This window comes from Staurois parvus, unplaced genomic scaffold, assembly GCF_062004578.1.
Source record: "Staurois parvus isolate SC_StPar_1 unplaced genomic scaffold, SC_StPar_1.0 ptg000717l, whole genome shotgun sequence".
In the NCBI taxonomy this organism is placed as follows: domain Eukaryota; kingdom Metazoa; phylum Chordata; class Amphibia; order Anura; family Ranidae; genus Staurois; species Staurois parvus.
In genome coordinates this window covers 1066720-1092618 of record NW_028318513.1, presented here as the reverse complement: position 1 = coordinate 1092618, position 25899 = coordinate 1066720, and the positions used below count along the sequence as shown (strand labels likewise).

The 25899-nt window shown below is 40.3% G+C and overlaps 1 protein-coding gene across 1 annotated transcript in view; it reads right to left on the bottom strand.

The window, feature by feature from the left end:
• Positions 1 to 9246: 9246 nt before the first annotated feature.
• LOC149445586 (tetraspanin-18-like) overlaps positions 9247 to 25899 on the bottom strand; it is a 61723-nt gene continuing 45070 nt past the window's right edge. The window contains exons 3-7 of the mRNA XM_089653636.1: positions 18467 to 18541; positions 18271 to 18369; positions 14770 to 14949; positions 11416 to 11499; positions 9247 to 9505 (exon numbers count right to left, since the gene is read on the bottom strand). Of these exons, the coding sequence (XP_089509762.1) occupies positions 9458 to 9505; positions 11416 to 11499; positions 14770 to 14949; positions 18271 to 18369; positions 18467 to 18541 (486 nt within the window). The 3' untranslated portion in view covers positions 9247 to 9457. The remainder of the gene's footprint in view (positions 9506 to 11415; positions 11500 to 14769; positions 14950 to 18270; positions 18370 to 18466; positions 18542 to 25899) is intronic.

The following is a 25899-nucleotide window of genomic DNA, read 5'->3' as shown; positions in this document are numbered from 1 at the left end:
TAGGCCCCTATATACCGCCTCCTCATGCTGCTGCCAAGTCCAGAGTCTCTCATGGGTCCCTGTACGGCCTCCCATTGCTGCTGTCTCCATCGCCACACTCTGCTGCCATGTGCCACTTTCAGGTCTCTTCACACTGCTGGTGTGTTAAATTTTTTGACATAGGGTGCAGGCAGATTACGGGCCTCCCATAGCTGCTGCCAGGCCCCTAATCTGCCATAGGCCCCTATATACCGCCTCCTCATGCTGCTGCTAGGTCCAGAGTCTCTCATGGGTCCCTGTACGGCCTCCCATTGCTGCTGTCTCCATCGCCACACTCTGCCATGTGCCACTTTCAGGTCTCCTCACACTGCTGGTGTGTTTAATTTTTTGACATAGGGTGCTGGCAGATTACGGGCCTCCCATAGCTGCTGCCAGGCCCCTAATCTGCCATAGGCCCCTATATACCGCCTCCTCATGCTGCTGCTAGGTCCAGAGTCTCTCATGGGTCCCTGTACGGCCTCCCATTGCTGCTGTCTCCATCGCCACACTCTGCCATGTGCCACTTTCAGGTCTCCTCACACTGCTGGTGTGTTGAATTTTTTGACATAGGGTGCTGGCAGATTACGGGCCTCCCATTGCTGCTGCCAGACATGTAATCTGCCATGGGCCCCCGTACCGACTCCTCATGCTGTGACGTTGCAACAAGGTGTAATTCAACCCTACATATGTTAGACCGCCTTTACGAACAGCTAAAGGCCATCACAGATTTCCTGATGTTAAAAGCGGATAAAGGTACTCCCTGTGTAACTTAGATGTCAGCCATTGTCAGCTCATGTGTGACACCTGCGCTTGCTCAGGCCCTTTGAGGAGGCCACGCTATTCGTGAGTCGGCAGGACTATGGGATGAATGAGGTCAAATCGGCCATGGGCCCCCGTACCGCCTGTTCACGCTGATGCTGGTCCCACAGTGTGACCTGGGTCCCTGTACGGCCTCCCATTGCTTCCACTCTGCCATGTACCTCTTTGAAATCTCCTCACACTCCTGCGGTTGTCCATTTTGTCATAGGTTGCTGGCAGATTAGCGGCCTCCCATAGGTGCCGCCAGGCCCCATATCGGCCATGGGCCCCCGTACCGCCTGGTCACGCTGCTGCTGGGCCCACAGTGTGACCTGGGTCCCTGTACGGCCTCCCATTGCTGCTGCCAGGAGGCAGCAGGGTCGCAGCTGTGTCAGTGGAGGCAAACGGCCACGGAGTAGAGCAGCAGCTCCACTGCAGCCTACCACCACAGCCAGTAGTGGTGCCGGTGTGCACGGAGGAAGTAGCAGTCAGCCAGTGAGGAGTAGCGGGTGCAAAGTTTCCTACTCGGCGGTGTGGCAAGTTTTCGTCAAGCCGCCCGAGGAAGTAAACGTAGCCGTATGTCGACTATGTGGCCAGAAAGTCAAGCGTGGCCAGGGGGCCCATGTTGGGACTACAGCGTTGCGTCAGCATATGCAGCGTCGCCATTCGGTGGCCTGTGAAAAACGTGATAAAGATACGGCGGTTCTGCCTGCCCCAGCCCAGGGTTCCATTTTGTCATAGGGTGCTGGCAGATTAGCGGCCTTCCATAGGTTACGCCAGGCCCCATATCGGCCATGGGCCCCCGTACCTCCTGGTCACGCTGCTGCTGGTCCCACAGTGTGACCTGGGTCCCTGTACGGCCTCCCATTGCTTCCACTCTGCCATGTGCCACTTTGAGGTCTCCTTACACTCCTGCGGTTTTCCATTTTGTCATAGGTTGCTGGCAGATTAGCGGCCTTCCATAGGTGCCGCCAGGCCCCATATCGGCCATGGGCCCCCGTACCTCCTGGTCACGCTGCTGCTGGTCCCACAGTGTGACCTGGGTCCCTGTACGGCCTCCCATTGCTTCCACTCTGCCATGTGCCACTTTGAGGTCTCCTTACACTCCTGCGGTTTTCCATTTTGTCATAGGTTGCTGGCAGATTAGCGGCCTTCCATAGGTGCCGCCAGGCCCCATATCGACCATGGGCCCCCGTACCTCCTGGTCACGCTGCTGCTGAGCCCACAGTGTGACCTGGGTCCCTGTACGGCCTCCCATTGCTTCCACTCTGCCATGTGCCACTTTGAAATCTCCTCACACTCCTGCGGTTGTCCATTTTGTCATAGGTTGCTGGCAGATTACAGGCCTTCCATAGGTGCCACCAAGCCCCATATCGGCCATGGGCCCCCGTACCGCCTGGTCACGCTGCTGCTGGGCCCACAGTGTGACCTGGGTCCCTGTACCGCCTCCCATTGCTCCCACTCTGCCATGTGCCACTTTCAGGTCTCCTCACGCTCCTGCTGGTTTCCATTTTGTCATAGGTTGCTGTATGGCCTCCCATTGCTGCTGCCTCCACCGCCACACTGTGGCTCCAAACACTGGTTTTGGCCCCGTGACTGGCCAAAGGAGTGAAGTGTGCAGTGATTCTAAGATTGACGGCACTCATCTGCATGTCATACTGACAGACAGTATTATTTCTCTTCCCCAGCAGACTCCAAGGGCATTTAAATTAAAGGTACAGTGTTCTGCACTAATATTAAGTCTCTCTGAAGCCTAGAAACACCCTTTTTTAAGTTAAATTCACAGCGAATTTATTCGACTCGAATCGAATATTGTCCACGAATTCGCCGAATCAGTCGAATCGAATTTTTCATTTCTTCGCTCATCTCTAATTCTGATGCTTGGTTTGAACTTCAGCAAGTCATCTGCACCACTTCTAGATGCCTAAATGTGTTGAGTTGCTGCCATGTGATTGGCGGATTAGCAATTTGTGTTACCAAGCAATTGAACAGGTGTACCTAATAAAGTGGCCGGTAAGTGTATAGGCAACTATCACATATCCCTTGATTGTAACTGTAACAATAACAGGGGTGTTCTCTCCAGAAATGTCATATTCTGGCTGAATTTCCCAGTCATATATTTCCTATTATAGCACTAAAAATGATCATTGTATTTTTCAGGATTAAGACCCTCCCACATAAGCTTTCTCTTGCAGGAAGTAGACAATGAGACAATGTCTCCTTTTCAACAAATGGAAATATTATTTGTTAAAATCCTTACAATCCTCCACTACCACAAAAAAGCACCATAGCCTTGGGGTGGCAAGTGCATCAAGTAACATTGGTGAACCCTGCTGTTTTTGAACAGATTGGTTCATAGACACTGCATACAGAGCAGATCCAAGAGGCTCTGTACCCTAGGGTTGCTGGGATTGGTCAAAGAGAAGCCAAGCACAGTGATCATATTATGTAAACAGTGTGTCTTCTTCCTTTTACAACAGAGGAAGGGGAGTAAGTGAAACTAATGAATAGATGAGTCATTTATTAGTTTCTCAACACAGTGGAGATCAGCAGCAGCTTCAGATTCAAGTAAATGTTAACCCTTTCAACCCTTATTCTCCTATATATTTGATCTCCATCTCTTTAGTGACCTTTATCTTAACTCTTCAGCTACCTTATCCTGCACATCTGTATATTAACCACTTCATCTCCATCGTTCCACTGCATGTAACCTGCACACTAACATCTTCATCTCCTTTTCCTTCTGTGCATGACCCTATGTGCGCTGTATCTAGTGCAACATTACCAAGCTCCATGTTTTAACCCTCTCAATACCAGCATGTTTCCTAATTTCCAAAAAATAAGATCATCTTGTGGGGGGGGTCCTATTTCCAAAAAGTGTAATTTTGTATGGCTTTCATAGTGTCCTGGTATTTATATTTTACCAGAAACAATTGAGTACTGTCCGTGATACTTTTTTATTTGCACTAACATACAATTTTGAGGACAAGCTTTCAGGGAACGTCCCATTCTTCAGGGTCTAAGCAGTACTACTCACAAAGTTAGCAGAATGTTAGGAGAGATGAAAGAAAAAAAAAAAGGAGGCTAGAGATAAGATGCAGTCAAAGCGAGGGGGGGGGATACTACACTCACACAGAGGGAGTCAAGCTACAGCTAATAGTCATAAAAATGTCGGATAATGATTGAGGAATCCCATGTCCAAATTAAGGCCCTCATCTCTTGTGTCAAATAGAATTATCGTTCTTAGTTCAAAAGTTTTTCTTTCCTGAATGGATTTGAAATTTCCTTTAAGTATTAAACTTCCTTCTAATAATGATGTCACAAATAATGGAAGCGAACCCTGCAGTAAGAAACGCTACAAACTGTGCAACCAAATCAATCCATCAAAAAGTGTCAGACACTCAAAGGGGATCTTCAATATCTCCGGATCATACAGCTGTACCTCCAGTAATGTTGTGAAGTTGCAAACAAGGATGAATTTGCACAGACATACCATCAAAGAACATAAAGAAGATGACCTCTGCACACCTGTAGGACACCATTTCGCACAACCAGGCCACACAATGGGAGACCTCAATGTTTTAGTACTTAAAGGAAATTTCAAATCCATTCAGGAAAGAAAAACTTTTGAACTAAGAATGACAATTCTATTTGACACAAGAGATGAGGGCCTTAATTTGGACATGGGATTCCTCAATCATTATCCAACATTTTTATGACTATTAGCTGTAGCTTGACTCCCTCTGTGTGAGTGTAGTATCCCCCCCTCCCCCCTCGCTTTGACTGCATCTTATCTCTAGCCTCCTTTTTTTTTTTTTTTTCATCTCTTCTAACATTCTGCTAACTTTGTGAGTAGTACTGCTTAGACCTTGAAGAATGGGATATTCCCCGAAAGCTTGTCCTCAAAATTGTATGTTAGTGCAAATAAAAAAAGTATCACGGACAGTACTCAATTGTTTCTGTCGCAAATGCACTAATACGGCTACAATCAACTCAAACAAAATGGAAGATATTTTACCAGAGAAATGGAAAAAGTATGTTTGCAAACTTTTTGATTTTTATCTATTTAGATGGTAAACAGTTTTCAAAATGTTTATTAAATACCACCAAATTAAAACTTTATCCATCTCAAAAATTTTAAATATTTTATTACAGTGTTACATGATGAAGTAATTGTTAGTCAAGGTATCAAAGCACTAAAAATAGCCTGGTAACAAAGGGTTACTACAGGTACTCATGTAGTTAACTAACCACTGAGATTTTAACATGCAAGCTATGGGGCCTAAGGAAGCATGCAGGGCCCCATAAAGAGAATCCTTCATTACATATTAGTAAACCCATACAACAAAAACACAGGTCAGTCTTACCTGTTTCTGGTGGATTCAATGCACTTCAGATCCCTATTCTCTGGGTACAGCCAACCTCAGGCTTAACATAGGCAAGAAGACATCTCATTGAGAACAACAGGCAATATGACGTTAGCTCATCTCCAAATCAGTTGCTGCTCTGCCATGGCCTGCTGCTATATTAGTAATGACTGCTGGCGGGCCCATACATAAAAATACTATTCTTCTCTTTCTTTCATTACCTTCTTGAAGGGAAGTTTTCTATCAGTTTGGATAATCTCTATGAGCGAACTTCCATCACTCAGAAATCTGCAGTCATCATGGTCCCGATATAAATAGCTGTAGACACTGGCTCATATTGTGTAATATGTAAAGTGATTTTAGGTTTATGAATTACATTAGATATGCAAAATAGGAATTAATACTTACCCCTCCCATTGATATTACCACCCAACTTTGCTGTATTAAAGTGACACCGCTGCCTGAAGAATCTTCTACATTTCCCAGAGTGTGAGATTCTGGCACAACATAGGCATACCAGTGCTTGTGAAATCTTCAGAATCTGACACTTCCAGGAGTGTCAGATTCCTGGTCATCTACTGTGCTCATTGATTTCTCCCTACATCACTGCACTGTAATGACGTAGAGGGTTGTTGGTCAAAGTAGTGAGTGCAGAAGGAGACCATAAATCTGATACTCCTGGATGCAAGTCTACAAACTTTTAACTATAAACCCAATAGCATGCAGAAACAATAGACAAAGCACATGTGCGATGTCCAAATATTTAGTAAAAAAAAGTCCAATTAATATTGGAGTTCTTTTACTCAGCCACATTTTGTACATTTTATATTTGCGCAATAAACTAAATTTATAAAAGCTTCTAATAACTTTTGGCAAAAACCTGTGAGATGTGCCAGTGTTACAATATGCTATGTGTTAATGTCGACCCTCACACATTCAGTTTTAAATAGAAATGAAAGGTAAAACATTTTTGTATACACATAAACACCATTATAAATACTTTTTTTTCTTTTGTTATAAGTGATTACATACCCTGTGTTCTCAGCTGCCTAAGGAGCTCAGGGAGTAGAAATGGCAACACACTGATCTTCCCAGTAAATGGCTGTGCGAGGGGGGAGCAAGCTGAGATCCCAACACAGCTAGAGAACTGACCACATTGTGCTCTCCTGCCTAGTGTGGTCAGTTGTTGACAGGAAAGCAAAGGGACTGGCAGGAACACTAGGTGTTTCATACAAAGGAATCAAGACAAAAAGAACAGGATAGTTTTTCATACAAGTGCATGGTACAGCAGGCACATATCAGGAATATGAACCTGTGGGCTGACAAATTCTTTAAAGCTTAACTCCAGGCAGATATAGAAAAGCAATATTTATTGTAGTTACAGTATATATTCATTAATAAATGACTGAATGTATTTTAAACACAAATACCAAATATGATTTGTATTCTTGTAATTCTCTGAACAACAATAGAATGATAGAGGTCCAACTAAGGAAGCAAATCAGGTGTGCTGCATGTGCATGTGCTAATTAGGATTATGCTGGCAGAAGAGGAGAAGAGATACAATCCCATCAGTCTGCTACTCCTTCACTGTCCAATCACAGGCAAGGTACTGTAATAGCAGTAGAAAAAAGTCAGATTAGCAATTCTGATTGTGTTGTCTAGCAAGTAATTTGAGTGCTTAGCTGCTTGTGTGGAGTTCAGCATTATGTACCTCAGGGATTATGTACCACAGGGTGACTGCTCTTGTTAATTCTGTTTTTTGTATGTCTGGGGTGATTTAGAAGTTGCTGGGCCACCCCAAGCAAAGTATAGGCTCAAGAAATGAACTATAAATATAATACAATATAAACACACACATGGGTATTGCTACAATCAGAAGTAGCTCTATTAATAAAAGAGTGCTTTTCTTGTTGGCCTGCTGTGCATGAAAATTAGTTCAATCAAAAGTGACACCTTAGCAAAAAATGCTTTTTTTTTGTGTTACCTTCCATTAATATTTGCAAGCAACAAATAAGTGACAATTATACAATATATTACAAGCTACATACTTCAGGATGTCTATTTTTTTTAAAGGGATCATTTTTTTATGGCTGTTTATTCTTCAGTGAGTGACAGTCGTTGAACTGGGAACATGATGTAGAAAAAAAACCTTAATCCTTTTAAATTTGGATACTGTTGAGAAGCACTGAAACCGTTGTAAGGTTTTTATTTCTGTATGCATGCCCCACGGTAAGATTTTTATCTTTCTAACTGTGTGGTCACCAGGACAGGAAGTTATCATAATCTCTTTAGTGGAGAAGCAAACTGCACATTTCTTCTTTTAGCAAACTGTCTGAACCCTGGTACAGGGGTTGGATAGTGGAGGCATCAGCAAGGTTGGATTGTGATCAAATGCATATCCTTTGATTGTTTGCAGAACCACAGTTGCACAAAGGATATAAAAGGGGGAGTAGTTTTGAAAAATACAGTAAATATATCAAATTATAGCTCAGAGACGCAAACTAAATTAGTATTGGCAGGTTTCCCTTGGGCAGGTACTGAGATCACAAGTCTAAAAAGGAAACAATATCTAAACAATACCCAGCAGCTTTTACAAATCAGAAAAAAACATAACAATTTGCTAGAAACTCACATAAACCACTGTGGCCCAATCAAAGCTGCCAGCATGTGATGTCACTTCTCAAGCACCACCTACTACATTTCATCTAACATCTTCAGGTGATTATTTTAATGTTTTTAATACATTAGTAAGTTTGTATGCACCATTGGGGTCCTTCTGCTTTGTATTGTTGGTTTGCCAATGTGGCGAGAAGACCACTTCTTGGGAAATTTGGCATGCACTTTGATACACTTAAGGATTCAACTGCCAATGGATATCACATGTGAACTGGAATGTGTGATCTGGGGTCTTTACATTATTATTATTATTATTATTATTATTATACAGGATTTATATAGCGCCAACAGTTTGCACAGAGCTTTACAAAACGAAGGCAGACATTACAGTTATAATACAAGAGGAAACAGAGGGCCCTGCTCGTTAGAGCTTACAATCTAGGAATCTAGTAAAATACAATTCTCTTATATGGTGGCAATCATGAGGTTGTCTAACGTCACAAGCTACAGAGCTGGAATGTATATTCATAAGGGTTGTGAAGCTGTGCTTGTGTTGTATATTTTATATATTTTTTTAAAAAATATTCTTCAGATTTTTTTAACATATAAAAAAGCCATTTTAACATATATTTTTACATATAATTGTAAACGAATTCCAAAAATGTAGATTTGCATTTTTAAAGACGTACAGTACATTTGAAATGTATTTTAAAAAATATTTTTCATATATATATATATATATATATATATATTTATTGAAATATATTTTGAAATATATTGAATATGGCCAAAATTGTAGCATTTCAAATATATGGCAATATATTTGGGAAGAATATTTCTAAAATATATTTCAAATAGATTTTTATTCCATGTGAGTTAGCATGGATGTATTGGTTACTTATCTTATTGGTGTACTGGCCTGGAAGCAGATGCCTGTGGCTTTTCATTAGCCTCTAAGACCGAAAACTGTCTTAGCTTTTACATCAAGATTGGTACATAATATAGCCAGATCTCACATATCAAAGGTTTTTTTTATGTGTGTATATTATATCTTGTTCAGGAATGTATAAAAATAGCATGCTGAGTTATAGAATATATGTACATCCTTTGATTATTCACTGTGGTTTTACACAAACATGAGCAGTCAGGTTAATTACTGAACATGAACACTAATAGGGCTCAGTCACATGGCCATTAATGGCCATACACCCCCCAGATCAGCATATTTCTGCAACAGGCATAGCAAGTCGGTTTTGAGTAGCTGAAGTTTGTTTCAGGACTGCTCATTTGAACAGATTGTCTCTCAATGTGCCGCAGATAACTGTATAGACACCTGTCCTGCCACAGAAATATTCTGATCTGGGCAATGTGCAGCCATAAATGGCTGTCCAAATGAGCCCTCAGTATGAGTTTGTGAAACAATAAAAGGCATATACAAAAAAAATCTTTAAAACGTGCATTGCACTCTTTACTGCACATTTTGAGGATATAGTGACAGCTTAACAACTGAAGTCTATTGCTATTACTTGACTCCTATATTAAATTATTATTTTTATTGAGAGAAATGTCCAGAATGTGCGAAATGTGTGTCTTCTCTGTAGATTTCCAGATTAAAAGTTCTTTTTCTTCCTGCATCCAGCCATATCTTCTAGCTTCTAGTCAAAGTTGTAGTAAAGACAAAGGGCAAAGAACATAGCAAACATCTGTAGGTAAACATGTAAAATACGTTGAAGATTACAAAGCTATTAAACAGCTTTCTTCCATATGAACATTCCTATAGGATGGTAATTAAGCAACAGCTACAGTCATGATTTAAACCTACAGAATACTTCAAATCTTGAAAGTAAACTGCAGAAAATCTTGAGCTGCCTATAGCAATTGTTTATACTTTCAAATGAAAAAAAAAATTAGGTTGGTTTCTCTAGACAAAATGTTTTCTTTGTTTATTAGAAAGAACATTTGTATGAAATTATCATTCAGTTTTAGAATGAATGGACTTTACCAAACAAAAACCACATTCACTGTTAGAAATTTGTTCAAGAAAAATTTTCCATCCTGCTCCTTCAAATTTTCTCATCACTGGGGTAAAAAATGAGGTGTAATTTTAGAAGATTGAACAAATGTTCTTAAAATGGATTATTTTGAACAAAAATCTACTAGTGTATTTATCCTAGCTCTAGCATTACACCTATTCCATTTAATCAGTACCTTGCTTTTTCGCTAAGGAAATCCTTGCAATGCACAGCACTATGGGCAGTGACACCTACAGTATGTCGTCAAACTGGAAACATGTGGACCTTGGCATAGCCATTAAATTATAAGCCAGCCTGAGCCATAGTGTTTTAATACAATTCTTTAAAGGAATTCATGAAAATAGTTAACAATTTTAAAATTGTTTTTGTTTATTTAGTCACAAAATGAAAGCATGGATGTGATGGCAATTTAAGCCAGATCATGTAATTGTAATTCACACTGACCAGGCTTTTATGAAATTAATTAATTGCACTGAACTGGGAAAAAATGATCAGGGAAACATAGTAGCTCAGATCAATAAATCAATTGGCCAAAGACCGATAAATTTTGACCACCAATGTATTTTCCCCCTAACAAATACATTTCAAATACATGCTACTGTAGGAAACCTATCACACTTACATTTTAAAACTTGTTTCCAATATATACTGTATAAGGTAGTTTTAAAAACAGGCTTAAGGGGCCTCCCTGAACTTAAAAGATAGCAGGTCCCAAATTTTATGGACTTTTAGAGGACAGTCCCCATTTCCATATATAACTTTTTAAAAGGGATAATTAGATTAGCCAATGATTTCCATCGGGCCACAGTAAAGTAAGGTGGTCCATCTGTTTAATAGCTAAGGCTTTGAAAGCCACAAAGTTTCTTGGATTCTGTTATTGCGTGGCCAATATTCCTCACCTAGTCTGCCAAATAAACATTACATGTACAGGGAAGAGGTATTTGTGTTAAAGTGGTGAGCACAATCACCTTTTGCTGCCAAAGGTCAGAAAAAAGTCAGGTAAAATCTTAAAACCTTAATTCCCCTACAGTTTGGAGACAGAAACTGGAGAAGTTGAGTGCTTCTGTTTGGGGTATCCCAATTGAAATCTTAGCTCCCTGTTTTTTTCTCCCACAAGAACCTATTTAATAAAATCTGCAGCCGAATTTAAAACCCATTTTGGGCAAATAGTGTTGCAATAAGGCTACAAAGCCAAACTTCAATATCAATTTGACTGTGACCTAAACCACCATAAAAAAACACACACCCATCTTTTTTCTATTTGGCATAAAGTAACCAATTTAGTTGCTGGGATTTAGTACTGTCCCTAGAAATTTAGCACTTTTGATAGCCATTTTTAATTTGTGGGAGAACAAACAGGAACTGTCTGTATGAATTTTCTTTACTATATATATATATATATATATATATATATATATATACATATACACTTGTTGTCTGCACAACACAACCCTGATTGTGCAGTTTAAACAGAGAAGCACATATTCGTAAATATTCATCGTGAGTTTTAATTTTTGTAAATATCACACAAACTTCAGTTCTTAAAATTGTCTTTATCACTTTATTTAAGCTTAGCTTACCTCAGTACCAAGAACCCCAAAGCCCACAGCTCCTGTTATGGAAACATATTTCTGCAAACTTTTGGCAATGGTAATAAAACAGCCCTGGGACACAGGAAAATGTAATACTTTACTACATCATGTAAAGAAGAAGCACTTGCACCTAACCTAAATGCATAAGATAACCTCAATTAAATAAAACGAAACCATAAACCCTTTTTGTGAACAAACTCACTAGTCCCCATTACACTAATAATCATAGTAGTAGCTTTAGGGGGGCTCATTCACTGGCCACTGCAGCCATTCAGAGAACATCTTGTATTGTTATCAATTCGTAAAGAGCATTTCCTGGATGAAGTGGAGAGGTGGAGCGGTGGAGTGGTGACACCACGATCTTCACCACATCCAATCAGAAAAAGCCTTGTATTCATTGAAAAAAGTACAAGGCTTTCACTGAATTGTGGCAATGCTGAGTGAGTGACCACCTGTAGTTTCTGTGGTTACTATGAAGGAATTGGTCAGCCAAATTGGACTATATATAATATATAATAATAATAATAATAATAATAATAATAATAAAATAAAAATATAATAATAATAACTGTATATTATTATATACAGTTATTATTATTATATTTTTTATGCTATAAAAATCATATCTAAACTTCAACTTTATTTTTTTTTAATTTAAACAGCTTAAAACCTAAGTGTAGCTAACATAAGAAACAGAAACATCAGAGCAAGGAACATAACGTACAGTTAGTAGGATGTGTCCCTTTTGATAATTTCCTCTTCTGTTCTGTTAGAAGAAATCCTACTCAGTCTATGCCCCCCACCCCTGCTGTCATAATCTTCTGGTGCAGCAGGGGTTAATTCAACTAAAGTATCTAGAGAATCCTGCACCAGATTCTGTATAGATGGACCAACATAAAGGCCCAAATGAACTCCTAGTGGTCATCTACAGCTGCTATAGATAGAGCCATTTGGAAAGTGGAAATCAGTCATGAAAACAATAATTATCCACAAGCACTCCGGATTCGTTGTCCTGGGCCAGTGTTATGAAATGGTAGATGCCATCAGCTTAATCAGATGCAAAAAATGTTTATTGGACTTCAAAATTGCCTTTGGGAAACGTAGGCATAAAAAGTCATTTATATGCCCTGCAACCCTATAGTACCATGACTGCACTTACATGTACCATTGTGTGGGGCACAACAACGCTGTAACGATGCTGTAAAATGCCTCACACCAAGTCCTGCTGTATAGGTGGAAATAGCTGTATGCAACTCTGTATAGTGAGAGGTGCCAATCTTCTTGGCTTGGGGCGGCACGCACCGGAAGTGATGTATCACTATCCACGAAAACACTGGAAAGGCTGGGTGATGTCTTGAACGGAGGAGCCTGTACCACAGGTCTGGGCAGTGGGGACATTGCTATGACAATGCATTTTGCGAGCATGCACTTTCTTGAGTCAACTAAGGGGCTGTCACAAGCTCTCAACAAGAGAGGCTGACTATGCCAGCCCTTTTTGCCCAGCTGCTCTATTTATAGAAGCTGTACTACAACTTCTATGAATGAAACAGGAGATATGAATAGAGGATGGGGGATGATTGACTACCCCCTCCATTCATGGATCCTGTCTCATTCAAAGAAGCTGCAGTATGCAGAATGGTGGTGCTGAGCGTAAATGATGAGAGCCTGACAGCCCCTTAGTTGTATTAACCCCAGCGCACAGGAGGATTATGGGTGACCCCACCCCCTTGTGACATCATCACAGTATTTAAGAACTGTCATCGTGGTGCAGCTGTCAGATGGCGGAAGCCAGCGTCGAGAGCAGAGTGTTTTCTTTTTCTACTTTTGGGTCGGAATAGGTGGTGGGAATTGTGATTGGCATTGGATCTATTGCAAGGACTGTTTTTTTATTTTTGTTTTTAATAAAGGACTGTCTTCTGCCATTTTTTACACTACACTTTTTCCTTTTTTTTTTCCTTTTTTTTGTGAATGGGTAGCAGTACCATGTACCCCACACTCATTCACATGTGGGGGACTGGGGTCTAGGGAGCCCCTTCCGATGAGCCCCCAGCCTGCAGACCCCCACAACCACAGGCCAGGGTTGTGGGGAAGAAGCCCTTGTCCCCATCAACATGGGGACAAGGTGCTTTGGGGGGGTGCCCCCCTGCCCCAAAGCACCCCCACATGTTGAGGGCATGTGGTCTGCTATGCTTCGGGGGGGACACTCACTCTCCCTCCTTTCTTGAGCTGCTGAATGCTCAGATAAGGGTCTGGTATGGATTTTTGGGGGGACCCCCTGCCATTTTTTTTTTATTTTGACGTGGGGTTCCCCTCAAAATCCATATAAGACCCGAAGGGCTTGTTATGGATGCGGGGACCTCATGCATTTTTTTTTAAATTTTGGCCAGGACCCCCACACCATTTTCTTTTTTTGCATTCAACATTAAAGCATGTTCTCACTATTAAAATACCGCATGATTTAGTAACATCACTCATGCGGTATTTTAGTAGGTTTTTTTTTTTTTTGGACAAATGCTGTGCGGTATCTTACCGCATACTTAGAACTAAGAATGTTCGACCGTGAACCAAATGGGAGTGTTTGGCCCATCACTATTCATTACAAGTACTTTGTGTTACAGCAATGGTCAGAGTAGAGTCTTACACTCCTTAGCCTAACAGAATCAGCATATGATAGGTTACCAGGAAGTATTAATGGATAAAAGATGATTGAAGCACAAGTCTCTATGGAAGATTTAACCCTTCATGGACCAATGGTTGAGGATTTACCTTGCATGTTGATGTTTCTTCTAGCCCAACTCCAACTCTACATCCCAATCTTCATCTTACCCTGCTTCATTCTTTCCTACTCTCTGCACCCTGCATACTTTCTTTTCTCAGCTTTCCTCTACCTAATGGGCATTTTCTATTTTTATACTGCACATCTTTGAAATGGCTTGAGGGGCTTCCCCCACTACTGTACTAAAAGCTTTGATAGGAGCACTTTATCTTAACTGTCTCCAGATCCCCCAGTGAATACTAGACTGCAAGGAGCCTCCCCTGCCTGAAATAAATGCCTACCATATATGCTTTAACGGGTTTCTTACATTTTGTCACCATGCATAACGCCTCAATTTGCACCTAGATTTGTCTTTTGTACCATATGTCAAGATGTGTACTGTAATACATTTAAAGGTCATTAAAGTTTTTGTATTCTGAGCATGTAAAACATTTCAATAAAGATGTAATGAAACAAAAATCTGGTTGAAACAAGGAATTGGAACCATGTAGTTTCCCCCCAAATTGGAAACACTGGACTGCTCATATTGTTGCATTTGCATATATATACAGTATGTGATAATTTACCTGATTGTTAGTGTAGCCTGGAGTATTTTCCATACATTTCTGTCTGTCCATTACAACTCCAGATATGACTGGGTCACCTCGTTTGCAGCAGGCCTCTGGCCATGGAGCAGAAGGATACAGATCATGGAAATGTGAGTAGTTAGCAAAGTCACCAAGCCCAGATATACCACAACACGACAGCTGAAATAGGGAAATGGAAAGGTATACTTTGATTTAGAACAACAATAAAATAAAGCAAAATCATGTGTAATCTTTTAAAATATACAGTAAACCAAATATTTCCTAACGTTAGTGAATAAAGTGCAGAAATTAAAAAGAAAGTAAGCAGAATGGAAATATAAGTATACTTTTTCACTAAAGTTAAGTATATTATATATGTATCTGCATTACTATTGCATAACTAAGTGCAAAATATCTTCAGATGCATAAATATTGCTAGCACACATTTGTTAGGATTATGATATTTAAAATTAAACCTGCAAAAAATTATTACTTCATGATATTTTAACACAGGACTCAGAAAGCTAGATCACTGATTTAAGAAAACTTTTATTTTTTTACCTTCTTTCACTACATGAAAAGTTCTGCTTTACCTTCCTCTGAGTTTCTTTGAATGGGGCCCCTAAAAAGGGCTTCTTTTCCCAAAAACACCGGTGCCCTATGCTCATAGCCACCAGTCCTCAGCAACCCAGATGTCAAGAAGGTATAACAGCACAGTAGCTATGTGCAAAAAGAGAAGAAACCCCATAGAACACCAAATGAGGACCCATATGTACTGCCCAGCTGACGTTCTGTACAGTACTACAGTAAACCTATTTACTATAGTATTTACCTAAATTATGTTAGCAGGTATCAGCAACATGGAAGATAAAATTTAAAAATCCCATGTATTTTTACCAAATAAACATATGGATAAGCAAACCAATTGTATATGTAGTTAATCAAGCAGCTTTGCTAGCAGCAGATGTTGCAATTAAGTAATTGGTGGGGAAAATGACTATTACTTGTGCCCTTTTGCTGCCATGTGTTCATTTGTTGTGGATGTTCTAACCTAAGAAAGAGCTTTACCATCTACTACAGCAGGCAACTAGCAGGAAGCAAGCTGTCATTGCTTGTGTGGTGGACTGGGGAGAATGATAGAAGAGGTTAGTGGTTATTGTAAGATAGGGAATTTTTGCAAATTAGATCAGCTGTTGTCATTTCAATGTAATTTCTCATTTTTAAATTAAAAGCAAAAAACACAAGTGACATTCTTCATTTGTGGTTTCTTTTTTGTGTTGGTTGGCAGGAAAGCTAACACTTTTTTCATTTTTAAACCGAGAAAAATTGCAATAATAAGACTTACACCAGAGAACCTGAACATTTGCCAAATAGATTAGAGGAGAATATAACACAGGATGCCTGTTGTTCTACCTTTCAGTTGATCATTTCCATTTTTGATTTTCATGTGTTAATTTTCTACATAATTATTATTATACAGGATTTATATAGCGCCAACAGTTTGCGCAGCGCTTTACAATATAAGGGAGACAGTACAATTACTATACATTTCAGTACAGAAGGAATAGGAGGACCCTGCTCGTGGAGCTTACAATCTAAAGGAAGAGGGAGATGATACAAAAGGTGATAACTGCGGGGGATGGTCTGGCAGTAGGCTTCCCTGAAGAAGTGAGTTTTCAAAGATCGTCTAAAAGCAGACAGGGTTGGGGCTGACCGGACATGCTGTGGTAGGGAGTTCCAGAGGATGGGAGAGGCTCTGGAGAAGACCTGGAGGCGAGCGTGGGAGGAGGTTCTCATTCCACACTTCATACTCTCACATTTACAGTAGAATTAGTGTTATTCTTGATTGTATATTATTAGTTTAAAAAAAGGTTTAAAAATAAAAAAAATACATTTATTTAAAGCCAAAGCTGCTTTTTTGGATAACAGTATGGTTAAAACCTGTCAAGCTTTTTCCTGCTGTCTTTGTCCCACTTGGGAGATTTTCCTTCACTTCCTGTCACGATACAACAGAAAACAAGAGAAAAATCCTCTTAGTCAGTTGTCACTAGAACATTTTCCTACGTTAAAAGATGTCCACATTGTACCTGTTCCAGTGACAACTGTTCCTGATAACAATGGCCATCAAGAAAAATACAGGTGGAGAATCTTACCAGTTGTGACAAAGATGATAGGAAAAACCTAAAGAGCAAGAATAAGGTTTCAACACTCAAGAAATTTGTGGCTGTTGGTCTTCCACTTTTGTCTTTCTGGTTACATCTGAAAGACAAGACATCTGAAGTGTCTCTTCTTGTAAGGGAAAGCCTGTCCAGGGTCCAAGCACACCACAACACACGTGACTTTATGTTAAGCTGTAACGGTGAACTTTACTGTGGGATCCAACACCCCCAATCTATCCTTGCAAATAAAAAAAACTGGCATAGGTTTTAACCCTGCACTATTCATTCAAAATAAAAAAAATAGCTTTAGATACATTTTAAGCTAAGTAAATAATTTTTGCTCAGCTTTGAATGCATATTTTTCCAAATAAGCGCATAATGTTGAGCAGTACTAAAAGTGGAACTTCACCCAAAAGATGAAGTTTCGCATGTCTGCCTCCTCCCCTCTTCCTCTTTAAGTTACGGCACGTTATTTTTTGGGGGGTGGATGAAGCTTTCCCCCGATTTTCTGCAATTGCTAGTATAGTAAAGCCTGGGGACCTGGATGCCTATGGAGATCTTGAAGCCACTATAACCTGAGCTAGGTAACTTTTTAGCATTTGCTTATTGTATACAGACCATTATTCATTTTTATGCGCTGGGAAGTAGGTAGTATGTGCTTTATATATACCGGTATATGTCAGTCTTGTTTTGTTTTCCTGTCATTGTAAATTGTTTGAATGTGCAGCATTTGTTTAGTAAAAATGCTTTAATACACTACAGAGGTTTTAATTGCTTACTTGCTTTAACTGCTTCTTTGCTTTATTGCAAAGTGACCTTTGCAAAGCAAAAATCCCTGCTCCTTTGTAGTGGGAAAAAAGCATCTCTTGTGTCATTCCATGTACAAAAATATTAGCAAAGTCACTGTCTGTCCTAGTCATCTCACCGAGAATTTCAAATCTCAACCGTCAGGTGCACCATATGCTAAATCTAAAGTCTTCTCTGGTATCACTTCCACAAAGCCAACACACAACAAACTTACAAGCTGGTTTATATAGAATACTATTTAAACAATTGAAATAAAATGTGTAAACCTTTCAGAAAATAGTTAGTATTTGCAATACAAGTGATAGTTGAGATTTTCCTAAATGGCTCAGAAAAATAGAAAAATAATGGCAACTGTGAGCCACTTTTACCATAACATTTTGAAAAAATAAATTAGACTAAGCAGTTATATTAAAAATAATCTCAAACGTCTATGAAAACTGGAGAACTAATAAATGTAAGCAAATAGTATTAGTAGTTCTTTTATACAAAATAACATGCACATTAGTTTCAGCTCACACTCATGTAAATATCTTACTGCTATCATAATGGCGTTCCACGATTGACTGAAGACTTCAGTAGAATTATCTCCTTTGTAGTACATTTGTAGCTCATTCCTAAAATGATTTTCATTGATCTGCAAGGTAATCAGGCATTAGAATTAAGAATTAGATGCTACAGTTTATTAGTAGATACTCTTTAGTTTAGTGTTTACGCATTTCTTGATTTCTTACCGTTTTCTGAAAGGTCAAGGCCATAACGACACCAACAAGTTCCACGATGAACATAAGCAAAACAAGTATAAAGAACTGTAAAAATGGAAATAAAATCATTTAACTGTAGAATGTAAAAAATTAACAGGCAAAGAATAACACATCTATGTAATCCTTTTTGCAAAACAAGATTTATTTGGACTGTCTATCTTTGCATACTAGTGGACAAAGGTATGTCAATGGCTTACAGGTTTATCTATCATTATTTTGGATCAAAATTCACACACGCTGTGCCTAAAATGTACCCATTTGTGTGCCAGCATTCTTTTTTTCTAATTGACTCTCTTTATCACTTTTTGCCCTTTTCAAACAAGATATGCCCATGTGAAAGTTTCTTCAAACAAAATTCCCCCAATATCTGTTTTTAAAGTGTAACTAAAGTCAAAACATTTTTTTGGATTTGGAAGAAGTGAAGTAACTGGGAAAGTGTATTTATGGAAGAATGTGTATTTAATCGCTTCCCGTCTGCCCTATAGCAGATATACTGCTACAGTGTGGCACGGGTGCGCAAAATCACGTATATGATTGCCGAGGATCTCCGATGGGGGGGAGAACTGTTAGTAAACAAAACAGTTCTCCTCCCTATCAGCTTGTGCACACTGCTTTGAATAGCTGTGCACAGCCATGTAAAGCAGTGTGCTTACAGTGAAGCACACAGACACAGCCCCATTGTAAAACAAACCCAGCCCACACAGTTAACCCTTTGATCACCCCATATGTTAACCCCATTCTGCCCAGTGCCATTAGTACAGTGTCAGTGCTTTTTATTAGCACTGATCACTGTATTGGTGTCATTGGGGATGTTAGTGACACCAAGTCAGTTCCCCCCCAGTGTCAGAATGTTTGCCGCAGTCGCGCAGTCCTGCTATAAGTCACTGATCACCGCTAATACTAGTAAAAATAAAAAATAAAAATCTTGGTATATATACCGCCATTTGTAAATGCTATAACTTTCACCAATTAATATACACGTATTGGGAAATTTTTTTCTAGCAAAGACATGTAGCAAAATAAATTTTGACCTAAATGTATGACGAAATTAGATTTTTAAATTTTTTTTACTGGACATGTTTAATAGCAAAAAGTAAAAAATATTATTTTTTTCTCAAAATTGTCGGTCTTTTTGTTATTTTATAGCACAAAAAATAAAAACCGCACAGGTGATCAAATAGCGCAAAAAGAAAGTGTGCTTTGTGGGAAAAAAAGGACAGAAATGGGTGCAGAGTTGCATGATCGCGCAATTTTCAGTTAAAGTAATGCAGTGCCGTAAAGCAAAAAATGGCCTGGTCAGGAATTGAGGGTAAATCCTCTGGAGCGCAAGTGGTTAAACTAGTTTAGCATACTAAAAATGTCCAAAGAGTCAACCCTTAAACACAAGCTGGTGGATACAGTATCAGCCATTAGACTGTGCCTGTTTGGAAAAGAACTGGAAGCGAAAATGTGGTAAAATTTTGAAACGTTTATGTTGTAGCTGTGTATGATAAAAAATAGTAAAAATAGTATATGTTTTCATAAAAATGTAGATTTGGTAAAAATTTGCACAAAAAATCAAATTGACACTAGCATCCTTGCATTTTAAAAGGTTTATGCACATATAGAAACATATAGAATATGATAGAATAAAAAAGGTTCACAAATACTTCATTCGTGTTTTTGTAGAATATCTGTTCAGCTTTTAGAAGTTAAAGTGTTACTAAACACACAACAGTACAATCAGTCTGTATATGCAGTAAAGCATGCTTGTTATACTCACTGTGGAACTTAAGGGGTTAATCCTCCACATTATGTAAAATGGATATTTGATCCTGTCTTTTTGATTGGCCCCCTTTTCTATTGTCCCCTATCCCTCTGCTGATAGAACAGAGCCTTGGAATCAAGCTGCACATGCTCAGTTTAGTGTGAATTGCTAGAAAGTTGTTTTTCTTTGGGAGAGTGCATGTGATCAGCACAGGGCCAATCAGTGCTGTTCAGACAGAGGGTCAATGGTTTTGCAGCCTCATAGGACAATCAGGGAAGAATGAAAGCTCCTCCTACAAGCTTTAACCAGTGATCTGCTGTACACTGGTAGAAGTTACAAGACTGCTCTAACTGCTGATGAGAAAAGGTATTTAGCAGTTTATATTTACTAAAATAATTGCATTTCCATGTTCTATGTACTGTGGGAGGCCGGATATAGTGAATACAGGGTCCTGAGTTTAGTAACACTTTAAGATTTTTATAACTGAAGCAGCGTGTAAATTAGAAAGAAAACAGTGAGATTGATAAAATTTGCATACCTGACTGCCCTAACCCCCACTCATTCAAACAACTAAGTAATTCCAAATATTCTTATGTTTCACAGAAAGAGATTTATTTTCACAATAAGATTTACTCTTTTAATTAAATCTTACGTGCAGTAGGATTTAATAAAAAATTACAGTGCTAGACTGAAATTTGCTGTTTTAAAATTTGCAATCCAATAATTATAGCATTTAATAAAAGTATAATTAATTTAAGGTACAGCTGACTTTTTTTAAAAAGAATTAACCACTAAGCCAAGTATTAGTAATTTGCAACTTGTTAAAAGCATGCAAATCATTTCAGTTGCTAAGGGCAAGACAAAGTGACTAGCATCTTCATTAGAGATGAGCGAATCGAACATGACGAAGTGGAATTCGTTCCGAAGATTTGGAAAAATTCTATTCGCGACGAATCTGAAGATTAGCAAACTTTGGATGCACGAATCGAATTTTCCCAAAAATGGCGGCGACATGTGTGGCGACGGAGAAAATGGACAGAGAAGATGGGGCGGGGATCTCTGGAAAGGCGCGCAGACAAGGCGCGCTGACCCATAATGCATTCATGACATGTGATCGCATTAGCCAATCAGCAGCCAGCCAGGACTGTGTAATGGTGGAGCTATAAATCGCGGCCATCTTAGAATTCTCCATTAGCCTCCGGTCATTCAAGAGAGACAGACCTGTGTGTATTAAGGGACAGAGTTAGGGCCACAGAGACTTTAGGGCCACAGAATCGTTACTCAGGGACACAGAATCGTTACTCAGGGACACAGAATCGTTACTCAGGGACACAGAATCGTTACTTAGGGCCACAGCTATCAAAGAATCTGTCGTGCACAGTTGGTGCTGCAGTTTGCCGATTGTGCAAAATAAACTGACTTTCTGCTTCACAACCACTATTGTACGTTCAAAGAGTTAAATCCATTTACACGCCGGCTGGCGGTAATATTTTTTGGGTGATTAGTGCATTCCAGTGACACAAACGTACAGTTTCCAGCCAACGGCAAGCTGCAATTGACCGATTGTGTACAATAAACTGACTTTCTGCTTCACAACCACTATTGTACGTTCAAAGAGTTAGATCCATTTACACGCCGGGTGGCGGTAATATTTTTTGGGTGATTAGTGCATTCCAGTGACATAAACGTACAGTTTCCAGCCAACGGCAAGCTGCAATTGACCGATTGTGCTAAATAAACTGACTTTCTGCTTCACAACCACTATTGTACGTTCAAAGAGTTAAATCCATTTACACGCCGGCTGGCGGTAATATTTTTTGGGTGATTAGTGCATTCCAGTGACAGAAACGTACAGTTTCCAGCCAACGGCAAGCTGCAATTGACCGATTGTGTACAATAAACTGACTTTCTGCTTCACGACCACTATTGTATGTTCAAAGAGTTAGATCCATTTACACGCCGGGTGGCGGTAATATTTTTTGGGTGATTAGTGCATTCCAGTGACATAAACGTACAGTTTCCAGCCAACGGCAAGCTGCAATTGACCGATTGTGCTAAATAAACTGACTTTCTGCTTCACAACCACTATTGTACGTTCAAAGAGTTAAATCCATATACACGCCGGGTGGCGGTAATATTTTTTGGGTGATTAGTGCATTCCAGTGACATAAACGTACAGTTTCCAGCCAACGGCAAGCTGCAATTGACCGATTGTGCTAAATAAACTGACTTTCTGCTTCACAACCACCATTGTACGTTCAAAGAGTTAGATCCATTTACACGCCGGGTGGCGGTAATATTTTTTGGGTGATTAGTGCATTCCAGTGACATAAACGTACAGTTTCCAGCCAACGGCAAGCTGCAATTGACCGATTGTGTACAATAAACTGACTTTCTGCTTCACAACCACTATTGTACGTTCAAAGAGTTAGATCCATTTACACGCCGGGTGGCGGTAATATTTTTTGGGTGATTAGTGCATTCCAGTGACATAAACGTACAGTTTCCAGCCAACGGCAAGCTGCAATTGACCGATTGTGCTAAATAAAGTGACTTTCTGCTTCACAACCACTATTGTACGTTCAAAGAGTTAAATCCATTTACACGCCGGCTGGCGGTAATATTTTTTGGGTGATTAGTGCATTCCAGTGACAGAAACGTACAGTTTCCAGCCAACGGCAAGCTGCAATTGACCGATTGTGTACAATAAACTGACTTTCTGCTTCACGACCACTATTGTATGTTCAAAGAGTTAGATCCATTTACACGCCGGGTGGCGGTAATATTTTTTGGGTGATTAGTGCATTCCAGTGACATAAACGTACAGTTTCCAGCCAACGGCAAGCTGCAATTGACCGATTGTGCTAAATAAACTGACTTTCTGCTTCACAACCACTATTGTACGTTCAAAGAGTTAAATCCATATACACGCCGGGTGGCGGTAATATTTTTTGGGTGATTAGTGCATTCCAGTGACATAAACGTACAGTTTCCAGCCAACGGCAAGCTGCAATTGACCGATTGTGCTAAATAAACTGACTTTCTGCTTCACAACCACCATTGTACGTTCAAAGAGTTAGATCCATTTACACGCCGGGTGGCGGTAATATTTTTTGGGTGATTAGTGCATTCCAGTGACAGAAACGTACAGTTTCCAGCCAACGGCAAGCTGCAATTGACCGATTGTGCTAAATAAACTGAATTTCTGCTTCACAACCACCATTGTACGTTCAAAGAGTTAGATCCATTTACACGCCGGGTGGCGGTAATATTTTTTGGGTGATTAGTGCATTCCAGTGACATAAACGTACAGTTTCCAGCCAACGGCAAGCTGCAATTGACCGATTATGCTAAATAAACTGACTTTCTGCTTCACAACCACTATTGTACGTTCAAAGAGTTAAATCCATTTACACGCCGGCTGGCGGTAATATTTTTTGGGTGATTAGTGCATTCCAGTGACATAAACGTACAGTTTCCAGCCAACGGCAAGCTGCAATTGACCGATTGTGCTAAATAAACTGACTTTCTGCTTCACAACCACTATTGTACGTTCAAAGAGTTAAATCCATTTACACGCCGGCTGGCGGTAATATTTTTTGGGTGATTAGTGCATTCCAGTGACACAAACGTACAGTTTCCAGCCAACGGCAAGCTGCAATTGACCGATTGTGTACAATAAACTGACTTTCTGCTTCACAACCACTATTGTACGTTCAAAGAGTTAAATCCATTTACACGCCGGCTGGCGGTAATATTTTTTGGGTGATTAGTGCATTCCAGTGACATAAACGTACAGTTTACAGCCAACGGCAAGCTGCAATTGACCGATTGTGTACAATAAACTGACTTTCTGCTTCACAACCACTATTGTACGTTCAAAGAGTTAAATCCATATACACGCCGGGTGGCGGTAATATTTTTTGGGTGATTAGTGCATTCCAGTGACATAAACGTACAGTTTCCAGCCAACGGCAAGCTGCAATTGACCGATTGTGCTAAATAAACTGACTTTCTGCTTCACAACCACCATTGTACGTTCAAAGAGTTAGATCCATTTACACGCCGGGTGGCGGTAATATTTTTTGGGTGATTAGTGCATTCCAGTGACAGAAACGTACAGTTTCCAGCCAACGGCAAGCTGCAATTGACCGATTGTGCTAAATAAACTGAATTTCTGCTTCACAACCACCATTGTACGTTCAAAGAGTTAGATCCATTTACACGCCGGGTGGCGGTAATATTTTTTGGGTGATTAGTGCATTCCAGTGACATAAACGTACAGTTTCCAGCCAACGGCAAGCTGCAATTGACCGATTATGCTAAATAAACTGACTTTCTGCTTCACAACCACTATTGTACGTTCAAAGAGTTAAATCCATTTACACGCCGGCTGGCGGTAATATTTTTTGGGTGATTAGTGCATTCCAGTGACATAAACGTACAGTTTCCAGCCAACGGCAAGCTGCAATTGACCGATTGTGCTAAATAAACTGACTTTCTGCTTCACAACCACTATTGTACGTTCAAAGAGTTAAATCCATTTACACGCCGGCTGGCGGTAATATTTTTTGGGTGATTAGTGCATTCCAGTGACACAAACGTACAGTTTCCAGCCAACGGCAAGCTGCAATTGACCGATTGTGTACAATAAACTGACTTTCTGCTTCACAACCACTATTGTACGTTCAAAGAGTTAAATCCATTTACACGCCGGCTGGCGGTAATATTTTTTGGGTGATTAGTGCATTCCAGTGACATAAACGTACAGTTTACAGCCAACGGCAAGCTGCAATTGACCGATTGTGTACAATAAACTGACTTTCTGCTTCACAACCACTATTGTACGTTCAAAGAGTTAAATCCATATACACGCCGGGTGGCGGTAATATTTTTTGGGTGATTAGTGCATTCCAGTGACATAAACGTACAGTTTCCAGCCAACGGCAAGCTGCAATTGACCGATTGTGCTAAATAAACTGACTTTCTGCTTCACAACCACTATTGTACGTTCAAAGAGTTAAATCCGGTTTTATTTTTGGGGTGCTTATTGAATTAAAGAGTATGTCAGACAACACGCAGAGGAGTGGCAGAGGAGGCAATGTTTCAGGAGCGAGCAGACGTGGCAGCAGAGGAAGGGGTCGAGGCAGCACTAGTCGCAGCCAGAGGCCAGTGCTCCCGGTGTCATCCAGCGGTCGTGTCTCCACCGACAACCCTGCCGTCATCGATTGGTTGACTCGGTCGTCTTCCTCTTCCCAGGTCACCTCTGACACCTACAGCCAACGGTCGGTGGGTACGTCAGACACAACCGTTAGTTGGCATGGCCCGGGAGCAAGCCCACTGAAATCACGTGTCCTCGACCTGCCCCTGTCCTTTGGTGTTCCCTCACCAAGCAGAGTATCGCATGCTGTGGGCTCAGCCCCACTGTACAGTGAGGAAGAGCTAACAGAGGGCGGTCAGGAACGGGGGGAGACATCCGCCTCTTCAGCAGCCAGGCGAAGAAGTACTGGCGAGGAGAGTGGCTCGGTAGCCGGTCTAGAGACAGGTCTGTCTCCTGACCCACACGCAGCCGAGGGGGCTAGTATTGACGCGGAGACCCTAATTGATGATGAGGAGGCTGATCGCACTTGGCAGCCTCATCGTCATCAGGCAAATG